A 26,873-nucleotide genomic window follows, 5' to 3' on the forward strand; every position below is an offset into this window, starting at 1 on the left:
TCCTCTCTGGCCTCTATACATGCATAGGGTACATGTATCTACACACACACACACAGACAGACATACACCCTGTATCACAGCCCCACCCTCACATACAATGTCTTTATGAAGCCTATTACTATATACGATGAATATGGGTCAATTAAAAACAAAGAAATAAAAAGAAAAGAAGTCAAACTGCAGCCAAGCTGCTTGGGAAAAAAACATGGCAGTGATATTTTGTATCTCCTTCACAGCTTGTCGCCTGTGTCACTCATTTACAATGGAGGAAATAAAGAAGACTGCTGATCAGCTGCCCAAAGGTAGACAGAAGCCGATAAAGACTGAATGGAATGCTCGCTGTGTCCTTTTCACCTATTTCCAAGGGGACATCGGCAGTGTAGTGGATGAGCACTTCTCCAGAGCTCTGAGCAACATCAAGAGGCCCGAGGGATTGAACCCCTGCAGCCACAGTGAAGAGGTCCTGAAGAATGGTGAGCATATTGGGAGGGAAGAGGCTGTCACTAAAACACCAGTTCTATTGAGGCAGTTGATGCCCTCAAACATGTGTGCATCTGTTAGAAGCAAACCCCACTGCCTAGAGAGAAATGAAGTTTAAGTTTTAACTTAGAAGTTTAAATTAAAATGGACAGGATTGAATCAAATTTGCTCATCTATGCCATTATTTCTTCAATTAGGTGAATGTTGGGTTTGCTGCTGGCTTTGCTGCTCAGCACACAGTGAGAATTCCATAAGTGCTAAGATCAGCATTATTAGTGTTACTGGCCTCGAGGCAGGAACACCAAAGGATCCATGGGAAGATAAACGAACACCCCATGCTGATGTTCTCAGCCTTCCTTAAACCAACAATGGATAATATGGTGAACAAGGCCGAGGCCAGAGGGAGGCCCGTGAAGTCTTGCCACATCCCTCTCCCACCCCTCACAAGGTCAAAGGTGTCTATTGCTAAAGAGAGCTATGTCACAATGTGTGACAAAATACTCCAGCTTGAGAGAAGCCATGCACATGAAGCTGGCAGGGGCCAGAGTATGTCTTTGGTGGATCCTAGGCACTTTTGCCTTCATGAGTCCCTTTCTCCATAAAATATTAACAATTATATTTTATAATTGCACTGGTATACAGATGAATATAATCCAGGCTGGACTCATTTTTAACATATTTAGTTTCCAAATCCTAGTCCTTTACTTTTTTGATTTAAAGACAAGCTTCTGTGGGCTTCTGAAAGTATTTCTTCAGGGACCCGACCCCACTGTTCCTTCTGAGCCTGGTGTAGTCACTCTGACCAGCCAGTTATGGTTCAACATTGCTCCTTATTACCTTTAAGAAAAAATCTCTGCATATGATGTGTATGCATGTGTTTGTGCATGAGAATGCCAGTGTGTGCATGCCACAACATGCGTGTGGAGGTCAGAAAGCAACTGGGTTGTATTTTTGAGGGATGGCCCTCTGAGCCATCTCCCCAGGCCCCTGTTACCTTCTTGAAATGGGCACATGGACTGGGGTGTGGTTGATTTTAAGAGCTTTCTGTTGCTATTGCCAGGACCAAATGCCAAATGCCTTACTTCCATTGAAAGACCTGTGAACATCTGAGTGGGACACTTTATGCAAAAACCTCTATTTGTGGGCAAAGACACCTGAGTCTAGACATCACCACCCTGGCTTAGCTCTTTGGTATAAACAAAGCATCAGTGTGTATGTCGTGTACTGACCTTAGAATAACTTGCCTCTTTCCTAGAATAACGTTTCAAGGAAGTGATGTGGTTTGCTTGGAAAATCTGAGCTAGGGAAACACGTAGAAAATCACATGACAGTACCAGGCACTAAAGGAAATGAGTTTGATGCTAAAATGTGCATGAGAAGGTAGTCAGAAGGTGGGGAGTTGATATCTAAGAGTATGCTAAGTAATAAGAGCAAAAGGAATAATCATGATTCTAAGTCATTTTCAAGATGTGGTTAAAGGAAATTTGAAGCACCTATCCTGTCGTTACTCATCTTCTTACTTAGTTTTACTGTTTCCCCCTTAACATTTGTCACCCCTCAAGCACAGTACATATTTGTGTGTTTCCTTCTTGACTCCTTCTCACCTCCTTGGACTCTGAACTCCATAGCAGCTGAGACACAGTCAGTCTTTTAGTTGCTATTTTCCAAGAACTTAGCACAAGGTCAGACTCAATGAAAGTCACTCAATGAATACTATGTGAGTGAATGAAACTCTGATTTGGATCGCATAGTACTTAAAAAAAAACAGATGGGGTGTCTTAAGCTACTTCCTGATGCTAACACCGTAATGGCATAGACTAGGTATGTTGCAAATATCGAAAATGGTTTGTTATGGCTCAGGGTTCTGATCCAAGGTCCAGGACCTGTATCTGTTTATCACCTTCTTGTTAACAGTCTCAAGGCAGTACAAGGAAAGAGACCAGGAAGGTAAATACAGTCTCTGTTCTGTCTCTCTCCCCTTTTTTATAAAGCCATCCATGATTTTACACTGGGACTCCATACTGATCAATTTATCTTATCAGCAAGAATCTCCCAAAAATCCCTCCTGCAGATGCCATAGTCAAGCTAAGTCTCTACTCTCCTAAGATATCAGGAGAGGTAGAAGTGCCAACAGGGAAAGCCGAGGCAAAATAAAAATATATATCAAAACCATAGATAGGGGCTGGAGAGATGGCTTAGCGGTTAAGCGCTTGCCTGTGAAGCCTAAGGACCCCGGTTCGAGGCTCGGTTCCCCAGGTCCCACGTTAGCCAGATGCACAAGGGGGCACACGCGTCTGGAGTTCGTTTGCAGTGGCTGGAGGCCCTGGCGCGCCCATTCTCTCTCTCTCCCTCTATCTGTCTTTCTATGTCTGTCGCTCTCAAATAAAAAAAAAATGACAAAAAAACCCATAGATAGGGTCACTGTAGAGAGGGCTCACTGTGTGATGCATAGGGTTAGAACCAGACAGTCTGCTGACAGGCCAGTTCCACTACTTGCTAACAGTATGCTCTCAGGGCATATCACTTCATCTGCCTGCTCCTCAGTTCCCTCACTGCTAAAATTGAGTGTCACTGAACCACAGGATGACATTTTTAAGGAGTTAGTGAGAAAATGTATGCCAAGTAGCAAGTGCTGTACTTATAGCCTGACATGTGTTTTCGCATGACTAGGATGAATGTGTTAGACCTCTCTCATGAGCTTCCAAGTCGTCATAGGCTTTGCTGTGTGGCTGCTTCAGCATTTTCTGTGTCTTCTGATCTCACCCTGCATGTCTGAGGAGTTGCTGTCCACTATGGGAGCCTGAGCGTGGCCATTTCCTAGGCAAGCTAGCCCTTACAGGCCAAAGAGAGACAGCTTTCTTCTCTACTTAACTTCTTAGTATTGTGTTTTACCTGTAGAAATCTCACAAATCATTTAGCTATCCATGCATATGTGGTCTCTCTCAGGGGTGTGGGCTAGGCAAGTATTTGTCAGCTGGTTGAGCAAGTGAAGAAAAGTCTCCCTCAAGACCTCTCTTATCAGAGCTTGGAGTCAAGTTTCTCCCAAGCTCCACTGCCTCAAGGGAGGGCTTCATGAAAGAAGTCTGGACTTGAGGCTTGAAGAGGTTCTTGCTGGAGGAGTTATATGACACATGGACAGCTTCTAGCATGGTGGGAATCGATAAAGTGGCCTTTCATTACTGACTTTTACTTAGTGTTCTCTTAGCTCCTTCAAGCCAGCCCCAGACCACTAGGCCCCAGCTCAGCCAGCTGAGGAGAACAGGCCTCCATTCATAGATGCCTACTGAAGACTTGCCCACATTCTAAGGCCACTCTGTCAAGCCAAATATGCAAAGCTCAAACACAGAGAGCTGTATAGCTAGGAAATGCCACTAAATTTCCTGACTTCTTTTCCCATATCAAGTTATTTTTTATTTACCTGTGCATATTTACAATGGCTGTACTCTGAAAAAGAAAACAGAAGCTGAAGAGGTCTTTGAGTTATCTACCCTTTTAAAAGACACTGGGGATTTCAGAATCAGTAACTGAGGAAGCAGTGATGTCTTGGAGGAGGAGGGGTACAGTCCTGGTGCACATCTTAATGTCCTTCCTATCCCCTCCCCCAGCCCTAGTCCTAAGTGTGCCCTCAGACTTGGTAGCAGGCTAAGAGAGGGTTTCTCAAGGGCTCTCAGAGAAGGTGAGGAGGTGCTGAGCCTACAGAGGTCCACTATAACCACTCTCAAGGGCTGCTCAACTCCTTCTCTCCACCCTCCCATTAGCCATGGATAGTGGAGTGGGGAAAAATGCTGGTTTTCTCTTTCAGTGTGACTAGCTATGAGAACTATAGCCCTGGCGATTATGGCCCTGTAAATACTGATGACATGCCTTCCTTTTCCAGTAAGGGAAAGGAACCTGAATATATTTAGTGACTGAGAAGGCTTCCACGGGCCCTTCTGATGTGGTAGTCATCTTTTGTATTCAGTCTGGGTGCTCATTACCTAGTTTGTGAAAACTCTGCCAGTTTTGTTTTGTTTTGTTTTTTGCATGTTGGTTGTATTCATAAAACCAGTTTGGAATGAATATGAATATCATTGTTTTACAGCGGAGGAACCCTGCAGCCCAGGCAAATAAGTGTCTAAAGGTGGGCAACACAGCCAGTGAGTAACAGAATAGAACCATAGGCCTAGTGGACTCCAGAGCCACTCTCTTGACTCAACTATATTGCCTTTGGAGACCCTGATAGCAGCTCTGCAAAAGGCTCAATACTCATAAGGACTAGAGTGAATTTTGTAATGGTCAACACTAACAATGTCCTGGATGCCAGGCTCTTTGCAGGAGCAATAGCACAGCTCACCACTTTTAAAAAATGTTTATTTATTTACAAGCAGAAAGAAACAGAGAGAAGAGAGACAGAGAGAAAAGGAATGGGTGTAACAGGGCCTCTAGCCACTGCAAACAAACTCCAGATGCATGCACTATTTTATGCATCTAGCTTTATGTGGGTACTGGGGACTTGAACTTGAGTCATCAAGCTTTATAGGAACCTGAACCACTGAGAAATCTCTCCAGCCTGAACAACTCATCTTATTGAACCATCACACCAACCTTATTTATTATTATCATTATGTCTGCATTTCTGGTAAGGAAACTGAGATTCATAGTCAAGTCCCTTCTCCAAAATCTTGCCTGATATATATGATTCAAGCTCCTCCATTTTCAAGATACTGGACCAGTTCTTGCATTTGAAGCCCACTTTTGGTTGGGAAAAGTAATCTGAATATCTAGCAAAAAATAGACTATGTATCCCAGGGAGGTGATTATGAGGGAGGGAGTAAGATTGAGCAGGCCTCTTCAGTGCCCTGAAGTAGGATTGTCTCTTGTAAGCTATCCCTCTGTGGTATTATTGTTACCTTAGCTAGTTGAAAGTGTCTATGTTTTGTTCCTGGGGTAAATGGGATGATAAAGGACAAGTACTACCAACCACTAGGGTAGAGATGGAAAGGTCAAGTATGAAGACTGGACAGGCCAAAAGCTGGGCTTTCATGGTGCAAGATGTGTTTTATGTGGTGTATGTATGAGTGTGCTTTCAGAGGATTCTTTGTTTCAATTTTGTCATAAAGCAGGACTAATATTAGAAAAAATGAAAGGGAGAAAAGTAGAAAGAATACATAGAAGGGGAAATCAATCAGTTATGTATTGGTCTTCATGGCTGTGATTCACATTTTGACTATTCACTGGTCAAGTGATTTCTTAATTTTGGGGAGTGAAAAATCACTTAGGTGTAGCAGTGTATGCCTTAAACCCAAGGTCCTTGGGAGGCTAAGGCTGAAGGAGTGCTTTTCAAGCCAAGCATTCAGGTTCAGTATGGGTAACATAGACTGTCTCAACATATAGATTTCTGTAATTATAAAAACAAAATATGTTTATTTTGAAATTTTACACATGAATCTCTGCATGCATCCCAACTTTTACATGTGAATCTGTGTGAATGTAAGCATGACACTGCTTTGCACATAATTCTTATATAAGTTTTTCACATGCCTCCATGTCAATACATGTTTTGTTATGACCTCATTTTATAGATCAAGCATATAATTTTATCTACTTATCAAATTTATTAAATTATTGCTGACTTTTTCATATATTGCCTATATCACTTTAAACACACTCATACCTAAAGTTTTGCATTAATTTTTGATTATATACTTAAAATGAGTTATTGTAAGTGGAATTACTAGAGATTAGAGTTTGGATATACTTTCAATGTCTCCTCAACAAAGTGTTATGTGTTGGAAGCATGGTATTCAAAATAGTGGCATGTTTTATTTATTGTGTATGCACATGTAAGTGGGTGTGGTATGGGTGTGATTGTGGGTATGATGCATGCATGTGTCTGTGCTGATGTAACACCCTATGCACTCACTTGTGGTGCTCCATCACTAGCTTGTGGCCACTGGAAAAGAACATCAGATGTCTTCCTCCATCACTCTCCTGCCTGATTTTCTTAAAAAAATATTTATTTATTTGCATGCAGAAAGAGACTGAGAGAAGAGAGAGAGAGAGAGAGAGAGAGAGAGAGAGAGAGAGAGAGGATATGCCCAGGGTCTCTACCCAGTGTAAACAAACTCCAGATGCATGCACCATTTTGTGCATCTGGCTTTACATGCATACTAAGGAAACGAACCCAGGTTGTTTGGCTTTGCAGGCAAGTTCCTTAACTGCTAAGCCATCTCTCCAGCATCTGCCAGCTTTTCTCAATATTTTTATTTTTATTTATTTATGAGAGAGAGAGGGAGAGAGAGAGATAAAGAAAGAAATAGGCAGGTAGAGTGCGAGAATGGGTGAAGCAGGGCCTCCAGCCACTGCAAATGAACTCCAGATGCCTGTGACCCCTTGCGTATCTGGCTTTATGTGAATCCTGGAAAACAGAAGTTGGGTCCTTCAATGTTACAGGCAAGTGCCTTAACCGCTAAGCCATCTACCTCTACAGCGTGCCACCTGTTCCTTTTTTAAGTGACAACTTCCTTAAGAATAGACATTAACCCATGATAATTCCCTCTCACCCTCCCATTTCCCCCTCCCAAATTCATCCTTCATTGATTCCCTTCTCTTTCCAATGAGTTTCTTTTCTATTTTGATGTCATCATTTTTCCTTCTATTACGTAGCTAGTGTCAGGTACTGTAAGGCCATGGATATCAAGGACATTTTGCATTTGGAAACAGCACTGTAAAGAGACATACCCTTGCTTTGCCTCTTACATTCTTTCCACCACCTCTTTAACAATGGATCCTGAGCCTTGGACGTTATGACAGAGATATTTCACTTAGTGTTGAACACTCCACTGTCACTTCTTCTCAGCACTATGGTAAGTTTTGAATTACCCCAGTGGTCAATGACATCTGAGAAGAGAAGCTCCTCTAACTAAAAGTGATAGTAGCATTAATATGTGGATGTAAACATAAGTGTTTAGAGGGCATAATTTTTTCAATTTAGCCAGAAAACAGTAGTTATTACTCCCCTAGGGATTATGATCTCCCCAGATATAGACTTTTTACTGGATTTCAGTGCCAGGTAGGAATTGCCTCCTGCGGAGTAGGCCTTCAGTCCAATCACCAGTTGGTATATTTAGCCTGGCTGGCCAGCCATATGACTTGTATGGCTCACGGCTGGTTAACACCACTGGTGACTCTTCTCTTCCAAAAGGCTGCATGCTGCATATCTCTTTCCAGCATTCTGACAGCTAGTTAATGGGGAGGAGGTTTCCAGCACAACTCCATCTTGATTTCTCAGCATCCTGCAGCCCAAGCATGTGAAGTTTTCAGCAATTGGGTTTTACCATCGAGTTCTGATGGACATAGGCCTGTAATGTTTGGGGGGCATCAGGGGCCTCCCTGGCCAACAACTCGTTGAATGTATCCCGCCCACGACACTGATATTTTTCTAATAACAATCTGTGGCTTCTAGGTTCACCATGATCCACCATTGGATGCTTCTGCCCAAAGTCTCTCTTTTTAAACACATATATTATTGGCTAGCAAAGAAGTAGATTTCCATATAGCTTATTCATGACATCTTACATTTTAATTAACCATTCTCCCACCCTCCTCTTCCATCCTTTCCTCTGATCCCACTTAGACCATTCCACCTCCAGTATTCTGCCCTTCTAATTACATATCTATAATACCTTCCCCTTAAGCCTTTACTGATTCCAAAGCTTGCAGTTCGCCAGCTCCAGGAATTCTCTGGTTTCTGCTTCCCACAGGACTTGGGTTACAGATGTGTGTGGCTATGCCCAGCTGTTTACAAGCATTCTGGAGATTCAAACTTGGGCTGTGTTGGACCCCCTCAAGTCCTCATGCTTGTACAGGAGATGCACTTAACCACTGAGCCATTTTTCCAACCATAGAGGTGGTGTAAACTTTAAGAGATGGACCATAGTGGGATGTCACTGGAGCCACTCCCCTCAGAAGAGATGGAAATAATTATCCTAAGATCCTGAGTTAGTTCAAGAGAGCACTCTGTCATAAAAGAATGAGACTGATGCCAGAGTAGCTTCCTGGCTTCCTCTCTTTCCATGTGATCTGTCTCTGTTGCTCACACTCCTGAAATTAGGCCAGTCACCGCATGGATTATACAGCAAGGAGGCACTCACCAAAGCTGGTGTCATGCTGTTTGATCTATCTGCCTCACAAATTATGAACTACATCAACCCGTTTGCAAATTACCCACTCTCAGGCATTTTGCCATTGTAACAGAAAATAGTAGTACTGGGTCAAAGGGTATGCATACAAATTTTAAGATTGTGATAAATATATAATTGCTCCAAAGAAATGGCATGCCAGTCTGCTATTCCTGAAGCATCAGTAGTTTATGAAAGTGCCCAGTTTACTACATGCTCTGCTCTGTGACACTTGGGGACATATGGCCAGTGGGAGTTTGAGGTCTACAATCAGACAACACTACTATGTATTAACTCTGTGGCCTTTAACCACTCTGAGTCTCTATTTTCTCACAGGGGTTCTATGAGCTATCATAAACTCGTGTATGTATGCAGAGTGCTAAGTAGAGTGTAGTGAGTGCAAAGTCAACAAAAGCTATTCTCTACTGAGAAATTGTCACTGCCTACTTCTTCCTTGGGAATAGACATAGATGGAGCAAAGATTTATGAAATGACTTATAGCCAGTGTATACTCCATCTTCAACAGTAGCCCCAAAGCACTGTAGTTTTCACTGCTACTGTGGGCTTCTTGGAACAGTCTTTTTGTGGTTCTCCTATTCTGGTACTATGTGATAAATGGCAGGAAAGAGTCTTAGGCCTCATATGTTAATTATCATCTTTCATTTTTCTGAGTCAGTTATGCTGAGTATTGCAAACTGATAAAGAAACCCAAACTTGGTTTATAAACTGAAATTACTAATAATAACAGCAACTGGTACCATTTATTAAGTGACTATTGTACACCAGGCATTGTGTACAGACTGTCTCATACAATCTCATAACAGTCTCAAGATACTTAGAAGTGGGAAAGGATTTGCTCAGTGTCACATAGCTAGGAAATAGAAAATCTGGAGTGGACCCCAAGCCTGTCTTCTTTCAAAGTCTGTCTCTTAAATACTTTCCATTCTGCTCACCTCAATAGATAAAGGCCTGCTGGGGAGTGTGCATGCACATAGGCATGTGGGTATGCATGTGTGTTTTGCATGCACATATTTGCGAGTGGAGGTACATATTTGAAATGTGTTTGTGTGTCATGTGCTCACATATATGTGACTGTACCTGTGTGTGTGCAGTTATTGGAATACTTAGTTCGGATCTACTATGTATCAGTAATGGTGAGAATTTCCAGGGATATGGTGACAGACAATAGGAAATGATCTAACTCAATGCAAATGGAACTACTGCTATGAAGGAAATAAACAAGATGTAGCCATAGAAAGAGCATATTTTCAGAGAAGATGACATTTGAGTTTGCATGCACAGAAACTAGTCTGGAAAAGGAAGTCAGGTCCACCATCCAAGCATGGAGAGGAGGGAAACTTCTGTAGGATGGGCACATACTTTTCAGTACCAAAAGAAGGTCTTGAGGCTCCCAGAAAGGCATATGGGTAGGAATGGTGACATCTTTAGGCATTCTTGGGAGGCAAGGGAAATGACCTGCCAATTTTGCCTAAAAATTCGGAAATGGGAAGTGTACTCTGTGGACATGCCTGGTCTTAGGACCAGGGCCTCAAGAGTCCTAGAGTCATGAAGGAGACTAACAGGTAGGGTCTAGATGTCCAGGGTTATAATACATGGAGTAGAAGCTGCCTTTATTTTTACTGAAATAAAAGTCCCAACCTACTCTGAGTATCTCAGGATACAAATGTCCATCTGCCCTTGGTTCATCCATAGGGTTCTGGATTTAAGAAAGAATCAAATTTACCCCTGATGTTCTCTCACACATGAACCCAGAAGTAAGTAAGAAGGTCATTTGAGTAAGTATGACACCAGAGTCACTTCTGGTGGCAGCAGTAACCTTGAGACAGTCCAAGGTATGGTTCTGATGTCTGACCCTGCCCATAGGTTTGATGGACAGAGTTAATGGAATAGTTGTCCCAAGAAGCATGAGAGTCTCTTACCCAGAAATAAGGTCTCTAGTCTATGGGCCACCAGCACCCAAGCCTAATCTGGAAAAGTAGGTGTTCCCAGGTTGTGAACTCAGGGTTGAGACTTTGTGCATCCCCATAAGCTCCCACTCAAATTGTACTTTGATGGACCCAATGACCATAGAGAACCTTGAACAGTAGCACACTCTCTACTCCCTTTAACATTTCAGGCAGGGAGCTCTGGAAAGGAAACAGTTTAATATTCAAAACCCTTTGTAGCCCTGATTTCCACATCTCAAACATTCAGTGAACACCCTAGTCATATGTATGAGATCCATCAGGCCAGTCCAGATAGAGACTGTCCAGTTGTCATAGGCTACACTTTGTTTTTAATTTGTGCTGAGGACATGCAGTACCCTCATTCAATATGAAGCGTGGACACTGATTATATGAAATCTGCTTCATCATTCTGTTTCAGGGCACACAGTGCCCTGAGTTGCTAGTGACTGGAGTTAATCAGTTTTTAGAAGTAACAGTCACCCTTGGAAATACTTCCTAATGTATTCATTCGCCCTTGGTTTCATTAGAAGAGGGCCACCATCACTATTGCTCAGATATTGAGCAGAATTTGGGTACACGTAGGATGGGGCTTTCTTTGCCTTAATTATCTTCATTACACAGAAATGTAGGTTTGAGCACTTCAGTCACACTGTGTTAGCACTAAAATGTTTTTTATCAAACACAAAATCCAAACTGAACTTTCAGGACAGTTGGAAAAGGCGTCTATGGAGGAACATGCATCCAGTTTCTCAAGCAGGCTCTCTTGCCAGTCTTGCTTTGTCTCCACACCCTTGTCCCCTCTTCTTCATTATCTTAGATATATGAGAGGCCCCAGGCTTGAAGTCCCACTTGGCAGAGCACTTTCCCTCTTCTCTTCTTGCCTGAGAGGGTGCAGAAAATGGAGAAAACCTCCATCCATGTCATGAGCTACACTAGACATTTAAGATGTGGGAGTCATTCTCTATTTCAGGCATAATTAAAACAGTGCCTACCAGACCAAAGGAGTTGCCATCCCTGTCAGTCAGTGTACATGAGCTTGGACTGATTAAGTAGAAGCTAAGTCACTTGTTGACCCCAACCATTCTGCATTTGCAGGATGAGGTCCAGAAAAGCACTTCACTACCCATCACTCATTGCTCCAGCTCCAGTCCCTACCAGCCTACTCTGTTTTGCTACCTTGGCCTAGTCTCAGCATCTTCATGTCTTAGATTCTTCTGGAAAATCAGGTTTCAGTTTCTAGGAGTGTGTGAGTTAGTGAGGCAAGCACTCACTAATCTTTTTAGGGAATTGAATCTGGGCTAGCAGGCTTTGCAAGCAAATACTTTTAATCTCAGAGCCATATTCCCAGCCCTTCTTTTTTGTAAACTCTGTGGAGTCTTCCTATTCGCCTTGAACTACATGAGATCCCTTAAGAGGCTTTCACATAAGTATAAAAATGTGTGTACAAAGATGCTCACTGTGATGCCATTAGTATAAATGAAAATGGAAATAACTGATTTGCCCACAAATTATGATTTTTTATTGTCTTATGATAGAATAGACCATAGCAATTTTTAAAAGTTGGTGTTTGGCTCTATCCATTGCTATAAGAGAATATTCATGATTTATTTTTTGAAACAGGGTTTCACACTGTAGCCTAGCATTGCCTAGGACTCTGTAACTAGCCCAGGCTAGTCTCAAACTCTATCCAATCCTCCTGCTTTAGCCTCCAATGTATGAGTATGTGCAATCATAACCAGTGATACTTATGATATTTAAATGAGACAAAATCAACAATATCGACAAATCTAGAAAGCAGTACAATGAAAGAACAGGGGCTGCTTCTGGATACTGGCTAGTGTTTTCTTTTTTAAGTGCTTTTTTCTGTTTTCTCTTTTTTTGAGGTAGGGTCTTACTCTGGTCCAGGTTGACCTGGAATTCACTCTGTAGTCTCAGGGTAGCCTCAAACTCATGGTGATCCTCCTACCTCTGCCTCCCGAGTGCTGGGATTAAAGGCGTGCACCACCACGCCCAGCTTTATGTTTTCTTAAGTTAAAAATATACTATGTATGAATCAGAAACAGTAATCTACTTCCATTTTGAATAGGATAAGAAAGCATCTAACAGATACTCTAAATCTTTTCTTCCCAGATGGGAACATGCCTCGGAATCAGTGGCGTTTCTCTTCTCCATGGACAAAGCCACAGTTAGAAGCATCTCGTGTGAATGGTGCCACCACCAGCAGCTTAGCTGCATCTGGTCCCAAGGCAGTGGATCAGTACCTGTTGTCCCTGCCCAAAAACCGCTCTGTACAGCCTGAGGAGATGTGGCATTTCTCTTCTCCAGCCAGGCCCACCTCTCTAGAGCCTGGCTACTCTCGTGCTTTCCGTGACCGGCACCTGACTCCGGAGCCTCAGTCTGATAGGAAATGTGAGCCCTTCCTAAGTCTGCTCCAGCAGGACAGATACCGAAATCGTCTTCGAGAACCTGCCATAAGGGAGGATTGCAACCCTGTCCAGATAGCCGGAAGCAGAGGATTACTTCTGAGCAAGCCTCACAGCTCGGTCCACTGTAAGGAAGTACCTATAGATAACTTACAGGATTGTCTGTGACAGGTTGTGGCTGCATGTGACTTGCCATGTCTTGAGAGGTTAAGACTAATCAATGCCACTCTGGACATGGATGGGTCTGCTCTGAGGAATGTTTGGCTTATCGTTTTCATATATTTTCACTAGGCCTTGTTGACATTCAGTTTAATGGCTAATGGGTTAGAAATATCCAGCCAGCCAGGAAGACTTGGTCTCAAATGGTGACCCAAGTCTATTGATTTGGCCTGGCTCTTAGAAAAACAGATGGGATAATGCCTAAAATCATAGGGTCTCACATTTCCCTCCATGGGTGTTACTAAAGAATCTATTTGCAAAACAGAACTCTATGACGTACCTACAGGCTCAAACGCTATTTTCCAAACAGGATGACAACTTGCACTGATGCCAGGCTCCTGGGCAAAAACAAGGGCAATCTATACCAACCATCTGCTTCACACATTAAAATTCAAAGCAACTGGAGAGGCAGCCTCATAGCTGTCTGGAGATGCAACTGTGTCTGGCTGTCTGGGCTCTCTCCTGAGTGCTGGGTTCCTCCCCCTCACTTTGGCTCTGTTCCCTGACCACTTCTTCTCCCCCTGCACACACAAAAAAATCCCTCCAGGTTCACTCTTTTATTTCACATTCAACTAATATATATCTAATCAGTGCCTACTGTATGCAAAGTACTCATCAGAAAGCAAGAGTCACTTTGTTTAAAAAATGGGGGACAAGCCAGGTGTGGTGGCACACGCCTTTAATCCCAGCACTTTGGAGGCAGAGGTAGGAGGATCACTATGAGTTCGAGGCCAGCCTGAGCTAGAATGAAACCCTACCTCGAAAAAAAAGATGGGGGAGAATTGAATGAATTATACTTTCTCCAATAAAGCAAATCACTCAGCCAAAAAATTTACCTTTCTTATGAAACACTTGTAATAACATGTTTTATAGTTTATGTATACAATTAATCATATATATAATCATTATATATATATATATATATATATATATATATATATATATATTTCATGACGCCAAGTCTAATCCCCTGTGATTCTTTATGATTCTTTATTCAGGGTCAACTTTCTTTGCAACATTCTAATATATACATGTCTGTGGTTCCATCCCTGAAAGAGATTTCCAAAAGCTCTCTTCATTGAGAGAGAGAAAATTATGCAAATGCTTGGTAAATTTGTATGAAAATTGCTACCCCTGTATTATTTTTCAAACACTTTCTCTTACTGGATTTGGATTTAGTGGGAAAATGAGACCAACTGTGTATATACGCCTAAATATACACACAGCGGAACTCTGTTTCAACAGTTGGTTAGAAAACAGATGGCTTGAATCATCTTCCAAACATAACAACTCCACATAGTTTAAATCCTATTGAGCAAATATTCAGTTGGCATCCAACATAAGCAAGGTACATCATTGCCAAAGAAGAATGTAGGCATTACCTATCCCTGTTATTATTATTAGCTATTTTTCTATCATTATCTATTACCCCTAGACACCCATTCACATACAAGTGCTCATCATGAAAGTCTTGGGCAAGCACTTCACAGTCTCCTATTAATGTTAGTATCCACTGCATTGCATGCATTGGTGGCTTATAGTCCAGAATCCATTGAGGACATCAGTGATCCTTTAATTAGGAACACTTCCTGTGATCAAGACAAGTTCCAAAGGGACTTAACAGTAGCTTCTCTTTTTTTGTATCTGATAAGAGAATATTTGTAAGGTGTTCATAAACATAAGGGCAGGTAATATGGTATCCCTGGTGTGCCTAGACACTTTCTAACTCAGTCCCAGATGTCTAATTTCTACTGATGTCTTCTTTTCTAGGTAAGAAAATGTATGCCTCTCCCACTTGGGGACCTGCAAGCCCCAGACTTGCACATGAAAGTAAGTAGCTGGTTCAAACTTTCATAGTGTGGATCCATACCCTGAGAGCAAACCGGGAGAGCCTGTTCTAGAAAAGACACTCTCAACCTCACAACAGCCTTATTTTTGTCATTTAGAATTATATGGGCAGCATTGGTTACACCTCAATTTCCAAGAGTCCATGCATACACTGCATATCTTATAAAATCTCTTGAACATGTTCTCATTTTGCTAGAGAAAAAAACTTTACTGAGTTCTTTTATGTAAGCTTGACTAAATCAGAGTGATTCAGACATATGAATAAATCCATGAGGATTAGCTGTTCCAGAAGTTCAGCTTTTAGGCTAGCGCGTAGGGCCACCTCAGGACTATGCAGACAGGGAAAACATGTTTGAAACCTAGGGCTACGACACTGGTTATCACATTCAATTTGAAAATGGTGTCATTAGGAATTTCATAATGCAGGAAGAGGAGCTTCACAGTCCAGGTTTAAAGTTCAAATCCCTTCTACATTATTTACTAATCTCAGGAATTTGGTCATATTTCTGACCCTGTCCATACATTAGGTGTGTATTTTTATTTATTTATTTATTTATTTATTTATTTATTTATTTATTTATTTATTTGAGAGCAACAGACACAGAGAGAAAGACAGATAGAGGGAGAGAGAGAGAATGGGCGCGCCAGGGCTTCCAGCCTCTGCAAACGAACTCCAGATGCGTGCGCCCCCTTGTGCATCTGGCTAACGTGGGACCTGGGGAACCGAGCCTCGAACCGGGGTCCTTAGGCTTCACAGGCAAGCGCTTAACCGCTAAGCCATCTCTCCAGCCCTAGGTGTGTATTTTATAAAACAAGCATAAAATAGTAACCACCTCCTGGAGGGACTTTGAGAATTAAATGGAAATCTATGTATACAAATACTTAAAATATAATACTGTGAAGTTGTCTTAGGGTATATAGCTCAGTAGCTTAGTGGTAGAATTCTGACTTGGAATGCTTACATAACAGATGAAGGCTCTGGGTTTGATCACTAGTAAAAAAAAATTAATAAGCATGGAACTTTCTAGACAGAATCTTGTGCCCCAAACTATGTCCCAAACCATATGTTTCTAAAATATTTTATTTATTTATTTATTTATTTGAGAGAAAGAGTAAGAGAGAGGAAGATGGAGAGAAAAAGGATGAGCATACCAGGGCCTCTAGCTACTGCAAACAAACTTCAGATGCATGTGCCACCTGGTACATCTGGCTTATGTCAGTACTGGGGGATTGAACCTGGGTCCTTAGGCTTCATAAGGTGTGCCTTAACTGATAATCCATCTCTCCATCCCTCTGTAGGCAATTTTGATTTTTTAGTTATGTTGAAGTTTCTGACCCCTGCTAGATTCTGGAATGAGAAGCTACTTTTCATTTTCCACATCCCTTTAATTTACCATGTCTTTTTATCCTGCATTACTAGGGAGAAGGGGATGAACATGATATATGGAGCTCTACTAGCATGTCAGTTTTATGAGTGTTGAGATTTGAGGGGTATACTGCTGTATCCCCAGTACTTGCAACAGTAAATGAGTGAATGAGTTAATGAATTGTCAAAACAATAAATATGTTTTTTTAAAAAAAGAAAATAGTGGGATGGAGAAATGGATTAGTGGTTAAAGTGCTTGCCTGTGAAGTTTAAGGACTCATGTTCAATTCTCCAGGTCACACATAAGCCAGATGCACAAAGTGATGCAAATACGCAATGTTGCACATGTTCACAATGGGGGCGCATGTGTCTGAAGTTTGATGGCAATGGATGGTGGTCCTGGCACATCAATTTTCTCTCTCTCTCTCTCTTGCTTGCTCATTCCAGTCTGTTTGCTTGTCTCAAAAAAAAAAAAGAAAGAAAGGTGTGCTAGCTCATATCTGTAATCCTAGCACTCAGGATGATGTGGCAAGAAGATCATAATTCAAAGCTAGCCTGGGTTACATAGCAAGACAAACTGTTTTGAATAAGTTAAGGTCAAGGTGCCTATAGACATTCAATTGGACATACCTCTTAAGCAGTTGTATATGTAAATGGGCAGTTCAAAGGAGAATCCTCAGCAACATAGTACATGCCATTTAAAGATATTGGATGTGAAAACATAGGCAGAGGGTTCAGATAGAGAAGACAGGAAGACAAAGACCAAAAGAATTCCAAATTTAGATGTTGGGGAAATGAGAAACCAACATAAGTTTGAGAAGGAGCAGCCAGTGTTTTAATAGAACTAGAATTTTGAGCTATATAACAGAAACCAAAAGAATGTTTCAAAACATGGAGTGAATGACTTTTAGATGGCAAAGAGCTCAAGTAGGAGAATGACTGGTGGATTTCCATTGGCTGTAACCACAGAGATGTTCGTGACCTTGGGAAGGCGAGTTTGCATGATGTGATGTACACAGAAGTCAGGTTGGATTGAATTGAAGAATGAATGGGGCATGAGAAAATGGAGACAATCATTGCCAATGACATAAGGAAGCTGAGCCTTGATGCAGTGATGAGCAATGGGGCAATCACTAAATATACTGGGGCTGGGAAACTGGTACAGTGGATAAAGCACTTGTTGCATAAGCATGAGGACCTAACCTTGGATCTCCAGCACTCACATAAATACCATGTGGGCAGGATGGTCCACCATCAATGTCAGCACTCTGAAGCCAAGACAAGGGATCCTTGGGACACACTGACTAGCTAGAGTATCTGAATCAATGAGCTGTGGCTTCAAGTGAGGGATCCTGCCTCAGTAAATAAACTGGACATCATTCAAGGAATTCATCTGACATCAACCTCTGGCCTCCACATGCACGGGCAAATATGTGAGCCTACACACATACAGATATGCATCCATGCACACCACACACACAACAAATTAAAATGAATAAATAGATAAACTAGTAGAATTGGAGGATGTCTCTTTAAGAAGACAGATAGGGGCTGGAGAGATGGCTTAGCGGTTAAGCACTTGCCTATGAAGCCTAAGGACCCCGTTTCGAGGCTCAATTCCCCAACACCCACATTAGCCATATGCTCAAGGGTGTGCACATGTCTGGAGTTCGTTTGCAGTGGCTGGAGGCCCTGGCACACCAATTCTCTCCCTCCCTATCCCTCTCTCTCTCTCTCTCTCTCTCTCTCTCTCTCTGTAGGCCTCATTCTCTTTCTGTCTGTCTATCTCAAATAAATAAATAAAACAGAAAAAAAATTTTAAAAAGAAGACAGATAGTAGAGATAGTTTTATGGTAATAAAAATGATCTAGCAAAGTGGAAGTGTACTACTAGGAAGATGGGGAGAACTTCCTGGGTGAAGTCGTTGATAAGGTTAGAAAACTCATACAAAAGTATTGACAATAGGAAGAAGGCTTTTCATAGAAAATGCGACAAAAAAGTATGACTCAGACGCAAATAGATTTGCAGGCTTGCTGGTGATGAGGCTAAAGAGTGCTTAAGGCAACAACTTCTATTTTTCCAATCAACTGTGGAGAAGGCTCGTCAGTTAAGAGTGAGATTATAGGACATTTGGTGAGAGAGGAGAGAGAAAGAGAGCACCCACACGTCTGCAGAGCCTTAGGAAAGCAAACCTGTTGGTAGAGAAACAGGTTGAGCATTTCAGAGTGCTGGTCTGAAACGTGAGACCATGAATTTCAAGTCGGAACAGTCAGCAGAGCTATGTGATTTTCCTTGATGATGTTAGGTTAGTGTAATATGCAGAGAAAGAAAACAGGGTGGTTTACATAGGGTTGAGGTCATGGCAAGTGAATATAAGATAGAGAATAAGGAAAAGGAACTGAAGATATTTGCAAGTACATTGTTAGAAGAAAATCTCATGGTAGCTAAGCCACACGAAAAAGGACATGGTTCAGTGGATAATGCACTCGCTGTGCAGGCATGAGGACTTGAGTTTGGATCTACAGGACCCACAGAAAGCTGGATGCAATAATGTGTCTGTAATTGCAGCACTCCTATGGCAAGAAGGCCTCAGTCCAAAAAACCTAGCAAGTGCAGCAATGAACACATACACACAAAGATTTTGAGAGAAATAAAAGGAGACAGGAGTAAGTGGAAGTTAATTGACTTTTGGAGGTTGATAGATTGGAGATTATGTAAAAATGTGTGACTATGACTACTTGAGCCAATGAACTGGGAGGTGATAGTGGTTGGAGAGTGGATGTATGATTGCAAGGGTTCCACTTGACTGAATGGTGTGTGACCACAGGAATGACCAGAGTCAATTTTCTCTGCTTTCAATGGCCTTCGTCCTCCCCACTAAGCTAAGGTACAGCTTGTTCATGATCCTTTGACTTTGCCACATATAGAAGCACTGCCTTTTGAAGAGCAAAATAATATTAAACATCTACTGAAGATGTGTGTGCCAGCCACCACTATATGGGCTTTATGTGCATCTAATACCATCCTCACCAAAATATTAGGATGTAATTATTCTTTTTGTTTTTGAGGTAGGGTCTCACTCTAGCTCAGGCTGAGCTGGAACTCACCACGTTGTCTTAGACTGGCCTCAAAGTCATGGCAATCATCCAATTTTTGCCTCCTGAGTACTGGGATTAAAGGAGTGAGCCACCATGGCCAGTGGAAGCAATTATTCTTATGTTCTGTGTAGGGCTCAGATAGGCTTGGAAAGTAGCCCAAGGTCCCAGTGCTAAGCACTGGGAGGTCCAGGACTGAAACCCAGGCTTAGTGACTCCAGAGCTAGCTTCTTCATCATTATACTTATCCTATTTTCCAGGAAGCCAGTCTCCAGAGAGAAGAAAAAAATTCTCTACTTTTTTTAAATTTTTTATTTTATTTATTTATTTATTTGAGAGTGACAGGCACAGAGAGAAAGACAGGTAGAGGGAGAGAGAGAATGGGCGCGCCAGGGCTTCCAGCCTCTGCAAACGAACTCCAGACGCGTGCGCCCCCTTGTGCATCTGGCTAACGTGGGACCTGGGGAACCAAGCCTCAAACCGGGGTTCTTAGGCTTCACAGGCAAGCGCTTAACCGCTAAGCCATCTCTCCAGCCCAAATTCTCGACTTTTATTAACCTCCATTTCAAGAAGAGAATTCTTTTGCTCTAAACCCGCTCATGATTTTCTACTGTGAATCCAGAAGTTTTCAAGGCATCACTGTCCTTGTCTATTTCTGCTACTAAAAACATTGAATCAAGAGCACATTAATGTTCTCCCCCAAGTTGTACTTTGCTCTTCCTTAGCTACTGTGCTCTATGGCAGGGGCTTTCAAGCTTAAGCAAATCCCCAGCATATAAAAAGAGCTACTGTGGTGGGGTGGAGGGCATTGAGACCCACCTGTTGTTGTCACTTAGAAACTATAGGTCCATCAAACTCCTAAGCAGTGTCCTTTGAACCAAGACTGAGCACATAAGATTTAATGTCTCACGTTTCCAGCTGTTTCAAAGTACTAAGGACAGCCCAAAGTGTACCAGCTTAAATTGGATTGTGGCCAACATCTGTTCTACCTCAATGAAAACCCAAGTGAAGATGGTATAGGAAAGCCCCACCTAGAATAGGTTAAAGCTATTACCTCACCACAGCCCCAGAGTCTAAAATGAAGCTGAAAAGACTTAATCTGGACACACTGAATGAAAGACTTTACTTGGAAAATTTGTTTTTTAGGCTAAAAAACAAAAAAATCCAAATGGAATTGTTAAGAAATCTGCGAACTTACCGATTGAAAATTGAGCAAAGTGCCCCACCCCACAGTGGGCCTGTGGCTGGATTCAGAGCATTTTTTGGTTATAGTTCCATGAGTAACATCTCTTGTTCTGATAATAAATCCTCCAGCCTGAGACACCACATTGGTGTGCATTCACACCTTGGTAGAGGCCTACAGCCACTCCCCAAGGGGCCTACCTAGCTTCCACAAACAAGGTAAACTGGCCTGGCTACTCATTTGGAGTTAGCAGCAACTGAGAAATACTTTCTTTTCAACACTGAAATGCTAAGACCACCCATGTGGATCTACAGCACCTTGCCCCAAGTTGAAGGAACAAGGTGATGTTTGGTCTAAGACATGGCAGCAGAAATCCTCCCCACTTCCCGCAAATAGTTTCAGAGGAGATGGCAATCTCTTGAAGCTATTCATCTCTCCCTTCCAATAGACAGCTCTGTGTTTGCATGAGCTGAGTACTTGCCCCATGACAATCCTGGAAGCTCCTTCCATCCATGCTCCCCATCCACACCCGACCTGCTATTGTGTAGCAGCTCAGAGGGTGAATATAAGTAAAACTATGCTTTCTTGGATGGTGCTATTCTGGATTTAAGGGGTTTTCTTTTATGGTTTATTGAGTTATTTTTTTTTTGCATCCACCATCTCATTTAAATTTCCAAGCAACCCTGGGATTGGTATTATTAGGTTCATTCTTTGTGTGCATGTGCTATGTGTACATGTATGTGTGTATGTTCATATATGTGTGTAGGCCAGGTCAAAGTCAAGGGCCATCCTCAATTGCTTTCCATTTTATTCTTTGAGGAAAGATCACTCACTAAACTTAGAGTTCACTGATTTGGCTAGACTAGCTAGCTAGCGAGCATCAGGGATTCCTGGTCCCCACCCACATGTACTATAAACACAGGCATGCATTATCCTGCCCAGAATCTTTACATGGGTGCTGGAAATCTGAACTCAGATCATAGTACTTGTGTGGCCAGCACTTTACTCACAGATCCATTTCCCCAGACCATCTTCATTGTAATATATGATGATACTGAAGCTTAGAGAAAGCAAATGATCTGCCATAATCATAGTCATAGAGGCCCACATGAAAACTTGGGAATATAAATTCAGCACTCTTTTCTCTCCACTAAAATACTTGTCAAGGGTTAATATGAGGATGCTTCTTAGATAATTACCTGTTCTATCTGCTCTGTAAAATAAAGATCATAACTTTTCATAAGTAGAATAATGATCCTTGGCAGTAACATAGTGATTCTCCTGTGTCAAGAACACCATTTCCAGTGTGTTACATATGGCAAATGTTTCCTAGATTCATCAATAGGCACAAAAACATGGTCAGTACATTTCCACTCAAAGTTATTTGCCTTCAAAAGCCATGTCCTTTTTTTTAGGTGATGGAAAATTCATTGTGGAAGCTGATTTTAGCACCTAGGATATATAATCACACAAGTATGTGACAATCTTGGTTCATTCTAGAAGGATTCATCTGTGTTAGGAATTAACACAAAGCATCAGAATAAAACTCTTAATATGCTGCTTAGGAAAAAGAGGTTCGAATAGAACTGATGACCTAGGTAGCCTTGGCGATTGGATAACATTTACCTGCAAATCCCTGAAGCTCTCCCTTGATTCAGCTCAAGCAACAACCAATTTCCTATTTTAATTAAGAGGAGAGAAAAGAACTTCTGTCACCCACAGATCCCACACTTCTCAGATGTACGTAGGTAAATCTCTGCCCAGGTCAACTGCTACTGAATCTCCAATGTATATTTCTGTTCTATATCCATCCTGTTTTTTCTTTCCCACTTGGCTTTCAGATAGTTTATGTAAAAAGCTTTCTTTCATTCACTTTGTCTTTTCATGCTTATAATTAAAAACTACACCGACTTATCTCCTCACAAAATATACGCCATCTTTTGTGTACAAAGGAGGATGGTTGGGGCCTGAGCACTACCTGTGGGGTTTCTAGTTGATAACTGTGCTCTAGTTGATCATCTGATGTCATGCTAGTTGAGAGGAGAGCAAGGAAGTAGCATTCCTCCCCACCCCCAATTGATGAAGGTCTTAAAATTGTGGACTGTGAGGATTTGTTAACTTCTCATAAGGAGAGAAAGAATAGAACCAGAAACATCATTCTCTTTCTCCCTCCCTCTCTCTCTCTCTGTCTCTCTCTCACAATTGGCAATGGCCCAGCAGGCTCTCACCTATCAGTTGCCTTGGTCTTCACTTCCTCATTCAAATGAAATCCATTTCTGAATTTTACAATCTGGAAGAATTGAAATTATTTCAAATGGGCTGGAAACTCTCACATATTTGAGTGATGCCTACCTCTATGAAACCAAAACAAAGGAAACTATTTCTATTTTCTGGTAACAGAAACTATGTAACTACAAATATGAACATCATTTACAGATACAACTGAGGCTTATGGTTAAACACTTTTCTATTCTAAAAATTAGTATCACACTCACAGGTTACACTAAAAATAAAAATCACTCCTCCACAACTAAATGCTAATTGTAGTATAAAAATTATTTTCTCTCATATAAATAATAAATAATGTCCCTTCTCTAATCATTTTCCCTTGTTAAAATATTTAATTTAAAATAATTTTTTACCCAATGTATTGATGTATGCTTGTAAATCCAGTTCAAGGGAGGTGGACACAAGTTGATCTGGAGTTCAAGTCCAGCCTGGGTTATATGAGACCCTGTTTCAAGATAAATAAAATAAAAGAATTTTAAAACAATTTGCATTTAAAGAATGTGAAATAATAATGAAATGGTCTATTTACATTTCTTTAGTGATAAGATTTTAAAATAATATGTTACTGTGAATTTTTATAGATAAGTGGTGTGTCTAGAAATGAACTGGGATATGGAGTTACATAACAGTTTCCATTTTATCATTATTTCCTCATAAATGTATAGATGGAATCTCAAAGATCTTCTCAATAATAAACTTGGCTATTCTCCATTTTAATTCTTTTCATTCTTAGAAGCAGGTGAGCATACTTACTTATAGTAGGTATTTTAGTTGAAAATTGAGGTCCTCCACTTATTTTTCAAAAAGGTGATCCTTGGCAACTCTCTTGAGAAGCCCAAACCCCCATGCTGTGGTGTTTAAAACTCTCACTCTCTCTTCTTCTCCTCTAATACTAAAATTTATATTAAAACCTATTCATTTTTGAGGTATGTTCTCATATATCACAAACTGACCATGAACTGGCTAAGTAACTCTACTGATGCTCTCGATTCTGCCTCCCAAATGACAAGCATGCATCACCAAATTTGGCTTAAAATATAATATTAGGGACTTGACAGGTTGCTCAATGGTTAAAGGCACTTGTTTTCAAAGCCTGAGGACCCTGGGTTCAATTTGCCAGTACCCATGTAAAGCACCAGATGCACAGTGGCACCTTGGCACAGTCAGGTTTGCATGGCTGGTAGAAATCACCCAACCGAGAGCAACTTGTGGGGAAAACAGGTTTATGTTGGCTTATAGGCTCAAAGGAAAGCTCCATGATGGCAGGGAAAACGATGGCATGAGCAGAGGATGGACATCAGCCCCTGGCCCACATCAGATGGACAATAGCAACAGGAGAGTGTGCCAAACACTGGCTTGGGGAAACTGGCTTTAACACTCATAAGCCTACCCCAACAATACACTGCCTCCAGGAGGCAGTAATTCACAAATCTCCATCAGCTGGGAACCTAGCATTCAGAACACCTAAGTTTGTGGGGACACCTGAATCCAACTACTATACATATGCATCTGGAATTTGTTTGCAGTTGAATTCATTTGCAGTGGCAAGTGGCCCTAATATGCCCATTCTCTCTATCTCTGCAAATAAATAAATGAAAATATTTTTAAATCTAATATTAATAAACTCCACGTTTGCTTCAAAACAAATGGAAGACTTGCTTAATGGTGGCTTGCACTGAGAATTAGTTCACTTGGGTTCTGGTCATTGCTCTGTCTCTCAGGTCTTAGTATCCCCATGTAGAAAACCAGATAATGCCCAAGGTCATTTTCAGCCCTGAGAGCCTGTATTTTGAGCTTTCCAATTTTTATTTATTTATTTATTTATTTTGATTTTTTTGAGGTAGGGTCTCACTTTAGCCCAGATTGACTTGGAATTCACTATGTAGTCTCAGGTTGGCCTTGAACTCACAGTAATCCTCCAACCACTGCCTTCTAAATGCTGGGATTAAAGGCATGTGCCACCACACCCAGCTCTGAGCCTGTATTTTGAAACAAATGTGGTAGTTATAAGACCAATCAACAACTGCTTACTAAGTTTCAAAAAGGTAGACAGGGTCTGGATTGCCGAAGAACAGAGGAAAGAGCTGTTGTAGCCACAGAAGAGTGCTCGCAGCAACATCCTACAAAACAGAATTTTCAGGAAGCTGAAGCACAAGTATTACCTCAAATTTGAGGTCATCCTGAGCTACACAATGAGTTCCAGGCCAGTCTGGGATAAACAGTGAAACACTGTCTTAAAAATATAGCCTGGGGATGGCTGGAGAGATGGCTTAGCAGTTAAGATACTTGCCTGCAAAGCCAAAGGACCCAGATTCGACTTGCCTGGACTCACATAAGCCAGATGCACAAGGTGGTGTGTGCGTCTGGAGTTTGTCTGCAGTGGCTAAAGGCCCTGGTACAGTTTCATTCGCCCTCTCCCCCCTGTCCCCACTCTCTCTCTCTCACTAGCTCCCTCTCTTTCTCTCAAATAAATAAAAATTAAAAAATAGACCTGGGGAGATTGCTCATTAGGTAACATGTCTGTTGAGCATGCACAAAGCATGGCAGCACACACTTGTAATCACAGCACTCTGGGGCTAGAAGGATCAGAAGTTCAAGGTCATCCTCAGCTACATAGCTGTATAGTTCCAGGCAAGCCTGAGGCACATGAAACCCTGTATCAAATATATATATATATATATATATATATATATATATATATATATATATATATATGATAGAGAGAGAGAGAATTTAAAAGAAAAATTTCCCCTTCAGCTTCAACTGGTATATTCTACCTATTAGCACTTTAGGATTCACTTCAGCCATGCTGTTTGTGCTCACTCTACAGCCAGTGACTATAGGACCACTAGGGTCTGGCCCTTTCTGCCCAATATAGAATTCCTCCAATGGGCAACATTTGTTCCATAACTCAGAACTGTTGACTTGCCTGAGACTTTATCAAAAATGCATCATGGCGGACTGGAGAGATGGCTTAGCAGTTAAGCGCTTGCCTGTGAAGCCTAAAGACCCTGGTTCAAGGCTCGATTCCCCAGGACCCACATAAGCCAGATGCACAAGGGGGCGCATGTGTCTGGAGTTCATTTGCAATGGCTGGAGGCCATGGCGTGCCCATTCTCTCTCTCTCTCTCTCTCTCTCTCTCTCTCTCTCTCTCTCTCTCTCTCTCTCTCTCTCTCTCTCACTCTGCCTGTTTCTTTCTCTATTGCTCTCAAATAAATAAATAAAATAAAATTTAAAAAAGATTTTAAAAATTTCATCATGATCTGAGTCCCTGCTAAATCTTGTTTCCTCCTTCTCTTGTCCTTCACAGGTGTTATGCACCACACTCCTCACATCCCTGCCTTCTGGAGCTCCCCGCTAACACAAGCATGCAGTGGAATTACAAGAGAAAATACAGAGAGAATCCCCAAGACTCATTGAATAAAGGCCAATCACACCAGCCTCTCAAGCATGGTGAGGAGTTGAAATTCAAGCTGGAAAAATGGATTAAGCTCAGACTGACGAAGCTGAAAAATTCTGTCACTCAAGAGGTACAATTAAAGTTGATGCCAGATATACACCCAAGTCAGCTCCCAGCCATATCTTCAGTCACCATCCTAGACCACCCTCCCGGCCGGCAAGAGACGACTAAAACCACAGATCCATATAATACAACACCAGGGTTCCCCAAGTCCCCACTGGAAGGATCACCTGAAGGGTTTATTGCAAATAAATACCCCTCAGCTCTTCCATAGACTAAGACTCAGGCTCTTTGTGGCTAACATCGACATGCATTGATGCTATTCGCCTCATGGTACTTCAGCGTACCAGCTTCCTGTTGCCACAGTGACAGCTTAGAACTAA

General features: G+C 41.6%; 1 protein-coding gene across 1 annotated transcript; it reads left to right on the top strand.

The window, feature by feature from the left end:
• The first annotated feature begins 262 nt into the window (after positions 1–262).
• Positions 263–26,522, top strand: Vgll1 (vestigial like family member 1). The gene is made up of 4 exons (XM_004653811.2): positions 263–473; positions 12,737–13,156; positions 15,019–15,078; positions 26,341–26,522. The coding sequence occupies exons 1-4, from the start codon at positions 263–265 to the stop codon at positions 26,448–26,450; spliced, it is 801 nt and encodes a 266-aa protein (XP_004653868.2). The 3' UTR covers positions 26,451–26,522.
• Positions 26,523–26,873: the final 351 nt, after the last annotated feature.

This window comes from Jaculus jaculus, chromosome X (genome assembly GCF_020740685.1).
Source record: "Jaculus jaculus isolate mJacJac1 chromosome X, mJacJac1.mat.Y.cur, whole genome shotgun sequence".
Classification (NCBI taxonomy): domain Eukaryota; kingdom Metazoa; phylum Chordata; class Mammalia; order Rodentia; family Dipodidae; genus Jaculus; species Jaculus jaculus.

Bases quoted from the DNA above. Each gene is read 5' to 3' on its own strand.
- Vgll1 (XM_004653811.2), top strand. From the start codon at position 263: ATGGAGGAAATAAAGAAGACTGCTGATCAGCTGCCCAAAGGTAGACAG. The intron at 474-12,736 runs GTGAGCATATTG...TTTTCTTCCCAG, and splicing joins TGAAGAGGTCCTGAAGAATG to ATGGGAACATGCCTCGGAAT. The intron at 15,079-26,340 runs GTAAGTAGCTGG...TGTCCTTCACAG, and splicing joins CCCCAGACTTGCACATGAAA to GTGTTATGCACCACACTCCT.